Source organism: Rhopilema esculentum, chromosome 9 (assembly GCF_057945365.1).
Source record: "Rhopilema esculentum isolate cy_ngs chromosome 9, ASM5794536v1, whole genome shotgun sequence".
NCBI classification, from domain to species: Eukaryota; Metazoa; Cnidaria; class Scyphozoa; order Rhizostomeae; family Rhizostomatidae; genus Rhopilema; species Rhopilema esculentum.
This window is the reverse complement of record NC_142823.1, coordinates 7,334,378-7,346,547: the sequence shown is the minus strand read 5'-3', so window position 1 is coordinate 7,346,547 and position 12,170 is coordinate 7,334,378. Positions and strand designations below refer to the sequence as shown.

Here is a 12,170-nt window from a genome sequence, read left to right as displayed (position 1 = left end):
AAATAAACCCATGAAATTGATGCCTCTAAATAGTGCCATCGTTATACTATTGTTTTTACTCTTCCTAAATTGTTGCCAGGTAAACTTAGTTAGGAGAGAGAGTTAAGAAGCACCTGCCCTCAAAATAAGCGGCTAGTTTTTCTCTGACTCAATTGAAAGAAAGAAGGATTCATTCATTTAAACCGACGACGCTCCACAAGCATCAACACTGAGAACTATTCTGTAAACCAACATCCCAACTGAGAAAGCTTTATACTTTAGATATACGAAAAAAATTAAACAGTTTTTCAAATAGTATAGCACAGGAGCAAAATCTTTAGATATATCTTTCAAGATATTGGAAGTTTAAAAATACAATAATTTGGAGAAACAATCTTAATAGGTGAGGTGAAAGGGGGATTTTTTTGCAAATGGTTGGCCCATTAGGTCGCGGGTCTTGAGCCAAAGTCTCTGAAAGACACAGGAACATCAGGTCAAAATTACTGATTCAAATTCAAAATTACAGAGTTTGTGGGTTGAAGTTGCAAGAATATGAAGAAAGAATCCTTTTTACAGCCAATGTCGCGAAAATATTTTGAAATTTCTTTGCATCTTGAGGTAAGCAAAACTGGTATAGGTACAGCATTTCGACAGCAGGTGTCTTTCCATGTAAAACAATAAAAATAGTTTTCAAAGATAAATTAAAAATAGACCTGCACAAAAAGGAAGGCGGAATAAAATTGCAGGAGGAATCAAAAGAGAAACTAGAAAATTGGATAAAGAAGCCATCAGCATTTGCTGCAAGTCGACCCCCTATTCATTGATTCCTAAAAGTCTGCAATACCCTAAACATGTACTATCACAGCTGAATATATAATTGCTTTAATTTATTGCATCATGTTATAATGTTTATGATTCTTTAGGATGATAGATAAAATTAATCGTCAGAAACTTCATACATTGTGTTCTAAATGAACTGTCTTTTTTGTATCGGAAAAATCTTATAAAATAACCTGCTGTATTCTTTCAATAGAAAAGCAGATACTGGATTATCTCGTTTGTTAAAGGCAGTTGCGTTGATTAGAAAAGATAAATACAATCGGATTTCTGAAAACAGAATGACTCATTTTGCCCTCATATTTCTATTGAAATTAATTAACAGAGTAAAGAAGAAAAGAAATACCCGTAGGAATTAATTAAAGAGTCAGATCCTGCAAACATAAGAGCTTTGTTGTAAATCTGTCAAATTTCCATCTTAAGTTTAAATAAATGAATGGGCAGAGAGAAAATTGAATTCAGCAATGTATTACATACAATCAATGAATTATCAGGTTCAAGAAAGATTCGCAGTATGACGTATAGTTATATAGAAGTTTTTGATGTGGAATGGAAGTAAAGATCAACTGCATTCTCTATTTTCTTTGGATTTACTGATAGCATTCACAGTAGGATAGAAAGAAAAAACACCCTACCACAAAATGTCCGTTTGCTTAGGGAAAATTCTGGAATAAACTTTCATCTTTTAGGAGTATATTTAGCCAGTGTTCTTTGGACTGCATAAAATTATATTGTTTAAGCAAGTTGTTTCTCTGCTTGGCCGGCCCTGCACATTCATAAATCGATTCAGGTTTACAATTGCTTGTATAATAAATATTCCTTTAGGTTTTTTAGCTAGACTGCTGAAAAACAACTTCCTAAAGTGAAAATTCCTATTTCTTGTCTTAAGGAAACGGTCAAATGTTCGTAGATACAATCTTACGAAAAGCAGGTAATAAGGGGCTAGAAAACATGACAGTTCAGCGAATCATGAAGTAACAAAAGTCATGACAACAATAGAAACTAAAGTATTTGTACTTGTAACAATAGAAGCCTCGTGGTTCCTATCCCTCAGTTCCAACGCCTAGTGACTCTCGGTAGTCACAGACAGAAATTTTGATACTGTCAAGGACTCGAACCGAAGACCCTTATTTCTGTAGCCCACGACCCTAAAAACCGAGGAATACTCATACCTAAATAAGGTTAAGTGCAACCTCCCAACCCATACCCTGCTTTCATCTTACTTTAAGGAAGGTTTTCAGAACTACAGATTGCTTGCAAAAGGTAAGGAAAACACCTTTCTGAGCTTTGTAGGGGAGATTTTCTAGAGTTTAGGTCCCTGATTAACGGAAGGTATTTACAAGCATCGTACCATATACACCAACCCAACTTACGGTATCATTTTGTAGCTAGTAGAAAGATTTACCACCATGTCTTGACCAGACAACATTTTTAACATTCTGTTTAACGTATGATTTATGACTATATAATGTTGAAAAACCATTTAAGTATATGACTGCAATAACCTTTCTGGGTAAAACGTTTACTCTCGGTCACTATTCACAGTCTAGTCGCTTGTAAAAATTAGTAGATTAGGTCGACAAAAATCAATACTATGAGCAGCAGCATCGTGAAAGTGAAGCACTAAATTTCCGAACCTTAACCTGTATCTTAAGAAAAGCAAAGAAGTTTGAAATATCAATCAAACGAGGTCACAAATTAAATTATTGTATAACTGGAAGAAGCAAGTTTCTTTAATATGCATTTTTTCTGAATATTCATGCTCCAAGTGCTGCCACAAAAATCCTCATGAAAATTAGATCAGAGATAGGTTTAGTTTGGACAATAAACAGTTTTAGATGCAAAGCAGAAAATAGAAAACTCTTAGGCCATTGATGGTATGACCAGAACAGTTTCTTACAACTTCGATTACCGTAACGTTTTCGATAATCACAATACAAAAACAGTGGATTAAAGTAATATTTGATTAAAATATCATTTCAGTTTTTTTCTAAATCTATCCTGCCAATCTTCTTCAAAGTAGAATTAGCCAGGCCTAAAAACTTGCTTTTTGTAATCCTCATTCATTATAGCCCGCATTAAAAATTAAACACAGCATAAGCATGCTGTTTTGCCCCCAAACTGAGTGTAAACTTCAACCTTAATGACAATATTCTACAAACTGATATTAGGACACATCACTATTACAAGGATGCGAATTCCGGCTAAATCTTGCCTAACAAGAGATAGTTATTAAAATAACCAATTAAGGTACTCATCGCTAGTGGCTCATCGCTAGTGGCCAAACAAATGTATTTCGAACGCCACGAAGCATTAAGCTAAGCCTAATCTGGTCAAAAACATTTTTGAGCGCGCGCTCGAAGCGCTCAAACCTACACATGCGTACATTGGGAATGATCACAGTCGCTGCAATCAGTTTCATGTTCGCTCGCACGCGTTTGAGAGAAGGTCTCGTTCTTACTCCCAGGGGCTCACGCAAGAGCTCAGCCAATGAAATCTAATGATTTAGCGCTTCGAGCGCGCGCTCAAAAATGTCTCTGACGAGAATAGGGGAATTTTAGAATTGCAAACACGGCGAGCCTAAGGTACAGCAACAATAGTGGAAAGTGCGACTAACGGCGGCTGGAAGGATAATGGTTTTGGAGACGCTATGCAATAAAAAATAAAACGCAAATATCAACAGACTTCGGAAGAGGTCCAAATCTCAACAGGCAAAAATCTGTAAATTTAAAAAGTAAGGCCTACCTTATTGAAGTAAAACTGTTGCAGACAACCAACAAATCCTTGTTTACTTTTTGAACCGATGACTGTGATTGGGTTAAAATGCCCGCCAAAGTAAGCAAAGTCGCTTGAAAGGCAGTTTGAGTCTACGCGTTCATATGGGCTTGAAACTGTTTTTTCGAATCTGAAATGGCATAAAGCTGCAATTAATAATGTGAAAAAAATCAATTAGAAATTTTCAACGTTGCCTAAACAGAATTATTGGCATGGAAGTCTTAATCAATTAATGTCTTTAATTTTTGCATGTTTTTAGATGTTGCATGGGAGTTGAAAAAAGAATTGCGCTAGGGTTGCATTGCTGTTATGATATGCAATGAAGTGGCAATTTATGAAATGGGATCACATGATAAGATATACATTAATTATTTTTCTACTAATCACTTCATTGTTCAACAAATCGTCTTAGAATACTCTCCGTCTCGTCATTTCCACGTTTAAGAGGCACGAGAGGGATTCGGAGAACGCTAACAGGTGGATACAAGGCATGTCCGATTTCGAACTGGCTTTCCTTCTGGACAGCTTTTCAACTATTCCTGTGTTTTGAGATCCGTGACAACAGCCAAGCCTTCTTGTTTTCCTATTGGCTTACTTCGCCTTATGTCTATGCGCAAATTAGTCATCTTCTGTCAACATCCAGGACAAAAAGCTTAAAACACTCCTCTCTTAAAAACAAGATACGAGTGACATGGTTTTAATTGTTTTATTTAGGATTACAATTATGCTTGACAATTCTTATGCGTTTTACTTAACAGATTAAATTTTTCAAATCGCATATCAAAATTTGGCCACTAAAGGTAATCTTTCGATTAATTTCCTTGAACCAAATATCCTCTACTGGACAAAAATGAACTTGAAAGCTAAAACACTTTCTTATCTCTATGATTATTTCTGCAAACATATACCCAGATATACATTCTTTTATATGCAGTAATATCAGCACAGTCTGTTCTGTTATATGTAATAGTATCATTACCATGCAAATGCATCCAGTTATCTACAATAGTTCAGTACCGTATGTTTTGCTATCTACAGTAGAATATAATACCTTACGTTATAAGTCCCGTAACCTACAAGAGTATCAACACAATCTCTTGTTATCTACAAGAGTATCAGTACCGTATGTCCTGTAACCTAAAATAGTATCAGCACAATCTTTGTTATCTACATGAGTATCAGTACCGTATCTCCTGTTATCTAAAAAAGTATCAACACAATACGTTCTGCTATCAATTATTGTATTAGTACCTTAATTATGAGCAGTGGAGAATCTAGCCTTAAAAATCTGGGTGGGGGCTAACCGGATGCCAGCTCTCAGTTATAGGGGGTCAATGCTAGCAATTTTTTTTCGAGCAAGTAGAAAAAAGATGAAATAGTTCCTAATCATATCTTGGTAGAATGTAAAGCAGTGGCGTGGTGGCTCAAAATTGGCTACAGGGCACCAGTTTTGGCGCCCCTAGAGAAGTATGACCTTTATACAACTCTATCAGGGCTGATGAAACAATGTTCAGACCGATCAAGGGCTTTGTAAAGATTACCGCCATTGCTGGTGGGAAAGGTTTGGAACAATTACATTCTAGGAATGACTTGAAACTGCATTTAAATATCTACAATATACGTAGGATTAAGCCCATTGAAGGCGCTAAAAAAATATTCGCATATTTTATCATTATGTCAAATATTTTTTGTTAGTGACGTAACAAAGGTAGCTGCGTCCCCTAGGAAAAATAAGTAAGGACCTTTTTTGTTGGAGGCCCTAAAGGGTGGGGACTTATTTCTCTTCAACTAAAGGTAACTTTGGTCCGTTCCTCCACTGAGCTTTGTCTGTTTAACAATTAAACATGAACATTAAAATATCAACAGAAGAACTATACTTTTAAACAAAAATGGCTAAATAGCTTTGTAAAGTTGATTGGTAAAATTTTCCATAGCATTTACGTCTTAAATCCAACCTCCATGAAATCAAGCAAATCATTCTATTACATAGAATTTTAAATCTATAATTTCAATTTAGTCAAAGAAACGATCAAACAGCTATGGAAGAAAACATTGAACTTTTAATAGTAACTATTGTAAAATTTGGGGGGCAAGAAAGGGGCAAAGAAAATTTCTGGCGAGGGGGCCATGACCCCCTGTAGAAACGCCACTGGTTCTGAGAACCATGGTGTGCAATTCCATTCATATATACGAAAAAAGAACAGACGGGGTAGAATTTTTTCCTCTTTATTTTAAGTTTCGAATCGCCACACAATCGTAATCGCAAAGAAATCCATATCTCAGATGGTAATTACGTATTGTTAGAATTGGTTTGAAGAGCAACAGCTGCAAGATCTCTTCTAGGAGCACGTGCATTCTTTTACATTATTGTGAAAATGACTAGCGATCACAGTTCTCAATAAAAAAAGCCACGGATAGAGAGCATGATCTACATGAATAGAATTGTGTTTAATACTGAGTTGGCAGGCAAAACTTTTAATTTTTTAAAGCAGATTGAAACACGTAAGAAGAGAAAACTTTTGTTAATGAGAAGTTAATTTTACCTCGACTTGTTTCTGTGGTCGACCATCAAAGTAAAAACCCCACCATTTTGAACAACCTTGATATCATGCCACATTCCATCATTCAGTGGTCGATGACTTTCTATTTCAACTTTTCCTAACAAAACCAAACAATTCAGCATATATATATATATATATATATATATATATATATATATATATATATATATATATATATATAGATGATCAGTAAAAAAACAACTTGATTAACGTTTTGCAATATGCTTCTTCAGAAAATTTGAATTCTCAAGAAAAAAATTCTGAAGAAGCATATTGCGAAACGTTAATCAAGTTGATTTTTTATTGATCATCTATTTAAATTTTTAAAAAACATTACAGTCTAGAGCTTTTGAATACATGAATCGCACGAGAAAATACCTTCCTTGATTTAATCATTGTAAATAAGCTTTGGATAAAATCGTAAATCCTTCACTCTTTCTTTTAAACAAGTAGACATAATTAGAAGAAAGAATAGGACTCTACTGCAAAGTTTATTACTTCTTTATTGGAGGGTAAGAATCTACGTCCTTCAATTAGGTTCCACAATTTTCGTTACCAATAACATTAGGGAGATACTTGCGAATAAAAGAGAATGTAAACTTCTTAACAACAGATGACAAGAATGAATTTAGTGATCATATAGTGAGAACCACATCTTGGCTACAAAGAAAGAAAACTAGTCTTTAAAGCGAATCCCCAACATTCAAAAGTCCACCTCTCGTTTTGTATTCATAATAATTTTATAGTCAACGAGTTTCCTAAATCTACAGGAAAATATAGGACAAAATTTTAAAATTTTTTAAAAGGAATGGGACCTAAAAGCCCAGTAGTGAACATGAAAATACAAAGCGTCTTCAAATTAAACACCTGCTTTTGAAAGAATCACAATTGCAACATTCATTACAAGTCGAAAAAGATTTGACTATTGAGTCCATCCAATTAAGGTTGTACGTAATCAGAGTACAAATCATAAAGGATTAGATGGGTATCGATGAAGAAGAAAAAGTTGCACATAAATGTCCAGAGGCGATTAGATTATTATTAGCTGTACTGAAAAATGCTTAAATTTCCTGAAAAAGAGATCAATTTCCAAGCCTTTCAAAGATATATTTAATTACCTAATGGTGGCAGATCCCCCTCCCTCCCCTAATGCAACATGATTCTTGAAATATATATCTCAATTTCCACAACTGCATTTGGATTGAGAATGTTGGTAATATCCCGGATGATCAACAGTTGGCCACAATAGCGCAACAATAGCGCAACAAATATCGCAACAAGACGCAGTAGACGAAAACTTTGTCCATCACAATGATGAAACTCTTTGAAAATGTGACAAAAACCTTAAAAGTGAATCTATTTTAAGCTTTATTATGGGGTAGGGAAATTGTGGTTGAAAATATCGACTCCCCATTTGGATGAATGATGACTCCACTATTGATGACTTTTTGATATTCTTCTACTGGGGGTTTTAGAAGGCAAAAACATACAACGGATGAAACAAATGGGTAATAAATCACTTGATAAGACACAAATGTAAACAACTTGCCTCCTCCAACATTGGTTTCCATACGAACACGACCCTCGTAGATCTCAAGAGTAAGGTAGTCACTTGCTTTTCCCAAGGTAAAAAGAATTCCGTGTCTCTCCAAAGTCTTAAATCTCAAGTACAGTTTATTTGATCGCAGAGATCGCATAGAGTTAACCTTTCTTGACATAAAGTCCATCTTTGCTCGCAGCGATATAACTTGAGACACTAGAAAGGAAAATAACTAAACATCACCCATTACATCAGACTCCTAAAGTCGGAGAGTTAAAACTGATTCAAGGCTGTAAATTCTTCAAATCAATCCTGTTTAGGCAAAAAAGAAGAGCTCTGCAATACCTACGAGCTATCGATTTATACCACTTAGCTATATTAACAACGAGACACAGTAAAAATAAATGCTATAGGCACTAAGAGGAAAAGGCTGAGAGTCTATTAAGAACATACATTTCTATTTTGCCAGCAAACCTTCTAGGGAGTGAAATTATTTGTGTAGAACAAAGTTCAACGAAAATACACGCAGATAATTAAGACAGATCTTGTTGCTGGTACAGTTGATGACGCCTTGATTGAAGCTTGTCAAAATTGTTCGTAGGGTAGAACTTAATACTAATACTGATGCTATGGTATTGATTATAATCTGTCACACTGTAATTTCTGTTGGGGTCAAAAAATGGTTTAAGTATTATGGAAAATGAGTAATATTTTATGGTATCTAAAAATATGAATACTGTAAGTTATACTAATTTTCATTACAGGTAATTTAAAAGATTTATCACAATAGAGAGTATCAAATATATTTAGTTCAATCGATGGTATGACTAAAGCTGTTCACCTTGTTCACATCTAGTGCCGGAGTAACCAGTACCAAAACAATCGCACGTGTAGCTTGTGAATTGGTTCACGCAGGTCCCGCGGTTACACCCAGGATTGTCAACTTTCGCGCAGAAGTCTGCACAGCCATTGATAACATTCGAGCCTTGGAATACTGGAGCATGGATTGTAAGTTCATTATAGCCTTCACCGTACTTCAAGTCTTTGATGCAACCGATAAACCTGAAGTTGAAAGGTGGCAAGATAGAATAAAGGTGTATACTAGAGTTCGAAGGCAGAACTCTTCATAAGATATCAATATTTTAAATAGCATCGAAAAGAAGACAGTATTTTAAAGATGGCCACATAAAAAAACATCAATGTCAATCTTTCTGTTACAAATTTAGAGAATGATTGTAGAAACACGATTAAGTGACCATTTAAGCAAAGAATAAGGTTCAGGTTACAGATACATCGCACCATCCTCGCGATTATTAAATGATACTAGGTGTTACTAGAAACAAAGTCGATTGCAAATCCATTAAGTCCTTCAGTAAAAAGATGAAACGACGTTACAGTCTTTAAAAAAAGAGATCTTTCTGTTTCCCTATATGCCATCGTCTATACGATGCTAGATAAAATATGCATAACTCTTGTCGTGACGTCGCCCTTCATCCAGCTTTGTCCCATATCAGTTCTTTAGTTAACACATGCGCCCCATATGCACAATTTCTGGTCGTGACATTACCCGTATTTCCGTGAATAACACAAATGAGCTCCAGCTTGATCTTATAGTGTCCCAAATCACCCTTTCACTAGGTCAACGTTCACCAGACACTCTCATGGATCAATTTTGCATCAATCCTCCATCAATCCTGCATCTACGCCTCACTCCTTTATCTATACCTCACTAATTAAACAGTGATCCATGCGTCCCATAACACTCCTTCACTCGTCTCACGTTCACCAGACACTGTCCCGACCGACCCTACATCAATCCTGCATCAATCCTGCATCAATCCTGCATCAATCCTGCATCAATCCTGCATCAATCCTTCATCAATCCTGCATCAATCCTGACCCATACAACTATACCTCACTCGTCCAATAGTGATCCGTGCGTTCCATATCATTTCTTCACTCGTTCCATGTTCACCAGATACTGTCCTGATCAACCCTGCACCAATTCTGCCTCACTCCCGCATCTACCCCTCACTCATACAGCTATAACTCATTAATTCAATAGTGACCCATGCGTCTCACATCACTCACCCATGCGTCTCACCAGATACTGTCCCGATCAACCCTGCACTAATTCTGCCTCAATCCTGCATCAACTCTGCATCAATCCCGCACCAATTCTGCATCAATCCCACATCTATCCCTAACACATACAGCTATAACTCATTAATTCAAAAGTGATCCATGCGTCCCACATCACTACTTCAATCGTTCCATGTTCACCAGATACCGAGGCTGTAACCTATCCTACTCTAAGCCCAAACACGTACAGCAAATCCTCCTTACATCAAAGCAAAAGAATCAGCTATCCAATTTACGTTCCACACCCGTGCATTATCCATTCTTTACCTGTAGACCCAGCCGTCTGATATTTGTCCCCATTAAAATTACTGTTAGAATGAAGAAAACATACTCTTCCCCAGATTCGGCGTCATCAGTACATCCGACATACAGATCAGACTTCAAGTCGAGCAACTCTTTCCAGTGCAATTTCGTCATCACACGCTGTGTTCCATCAAGTTCGAACAACGTGGATCTGTGATTCCTTATCACAGTGACATTATGCCAATTCAAGTCGTTAAGATCAGTGCCAAAGTCCTCTGCAATGTGCTCCAGATTCGAATGCGACACGGCAAACGATAGCCTGCCATTCTCAAGTGCCAGTCGCAGGTGAACATCTTTTGAATCGCCAGCGCCACGGATGAAGAAGAGGATACCGTCCTTTTTCGCTGTCTTGAACTGAAAATTCAAAGCCGCTTTTTCTTTCGCATACCAATTAGAATACCGCACCATTGATTCTTTAGGGTTCTTTCCTCCAAGAAAAGTAAGTTTTTCCGAATGCACAAGTGCAATTAACAAGTGCAGTATGATGGGGATTTTCACAAACATTATATCTTTTGTTTCTATGTCCCGTTAGTTCCAAGTAATTCCAAGATTATATGCAGTGCTTGAGCTCTACCAACCAGATCTGATAGACCTAAAAATAAGAGGTTCCATAACAAATTATAAAAACATGACTAAGATTGCAGACGGACGGAAGACAGAAACAAAACATAAGCAGGTATACAGGATAATCTATTTCTACCTCGAATTAAGTTTTTAAAGTGACACTTTTTATATCAAATTAGGTATCATAAATCGTTCGACACAGTTTAAATGACAGCAGACAAAGAAATATACAATCGGCAAATTTTTGAGAAAATTGGAAAAGTTGAACGAGTAAGTTTTTTGAAACAGCTTTTAAACAAAGTGCCAGAACTGAAATTTGGCGTACAATCTTATAAACGGTTGCTTGTCATAGAAATTGAAAAGTTGAGAAAAAGAGGAGTTTGAAAAATTACTGGAACTTTAAAGGGATCGCAAAAGATGTGCTACAAGGGTGCTAGAAGAGTCATTAAGGGACACATTTACAAATTCAAAATCTAAATTCTTTCAAAGAACAACTCGAGAGATCGTAACATAGCAAGTGGTTTATTAAATAATTTTGGAGCTGAAAAAATATAAAACGGGGGTGAAATGATGCCAAGGAGTTAAAAATTCAAAAGAATTTAAAGCATCAAATGAAGATACAAGCTAGTTAAGTTGTTGCAGAGAATTCTCAAACCAGCATGCAATGCAAAAAAAATGACATATACTTAAATGATTGATCTTGTTGGAATCCTAGAAGAAGTTCTAAGTAAATATTTCAGAGATAAAAACCTATCGATGTGATAAGAATGTAACGACAGCTCGATCAGAATGGCAGCAAAAGGAAGTCAAACAGAGATTGACAAACTTTGTTGTCATATCGACTTTTAAGGGCAGGTGTGGCTTAAAAATTGACATAATTATCAGTCACCGTGTTTATCTCGAAAACTTTATCATAATTAACCAAAATGCCTGTTTTTCTTCTCAATCTCTTTTGAATAAACATTAAAATCTAAAAAGGTGTATGTTTCATACCAGCGGTCGAAAACCAATGTCGAAATTATCACCTAATGCTGCTTGCTAACAAGGGCAATACCATACCACAGAAACTCTGCCATGAAAATTGTTTCCCACAAGCAATGGAAGGAATGCTTGAATCAGAGTTTTAGCGAATATTCCTTTTCAAGATAATCTTATTACAGAACAGTTTTCCAAATACACCTGCACTATAGGCCGGCTTAACATGCACAAGGAAAGCAGATTATCGGGATTTTTTTAAATAAGGTCCGTTTTGAAGTTGGCTTACGTCTTTCTTCAACTGTCCACAGTTGTTTTATTAACTTGACAAATTGCAATACAAGGCCGGGGGTTTTTGGAAAGACGGCTTCGAAAAACTGTTATTTGCCCGATTTTGGACAATTTTGATTGAAAGGTAAAGTTTTCTAAACAAACTAACTCTGAACAAAGTTTTCATGTTATAAAGCTTCTTTCTAAAATTGATAAGGCGTGAA

General features: G+C 36.0%; 1 protein-coding gene across 6 annotated transcripts in view; it reads right to left on the bottom strand.

Moving 5' to 3' along the window:
- LOC135688782 (neurexin-3b) overlaps positions 1–12,170 on the bottom strand; it is a 51,386-nt gene that overhangs the window by 9,264 nt on the left and 29,952 nt on the right. For 5 of the 6 annotated variants that reach the window (XM_089110370.1, XM_065205787.2, XM_065205785.2 and 2 more), the window contains 5 exons: positions 10,166–10,729; positions 8,534–8,754; positions 7,702–7,908; positions 6,135–6,249; positions 3,562–3,721 (listed from right to left, as the gene is read on the bottom strand). In XM_089110370.1, the coding sequence (XP_088966496.1) occupies positions 3,562–3,721; positions 6,135–6,249; positions 7,702–7,908; positions 8,534–8,754; positions 10,166–10,641 (1,179 nt within the window). In that variant the 5' untranslated portion in view covers positions 10,642–10,729. Of the gene's footprint in view, positions 1–3,561; positions 3,722–6,134; positions 6,250–7,701; positions 7,909–8,533; positions 8,755–10,165; positions 10,730–11,694; positions 12,159–12,170 lie in introns of those variants that run through there. The other variant, XM_065205791.2, reaches the window with a different exon arrangement.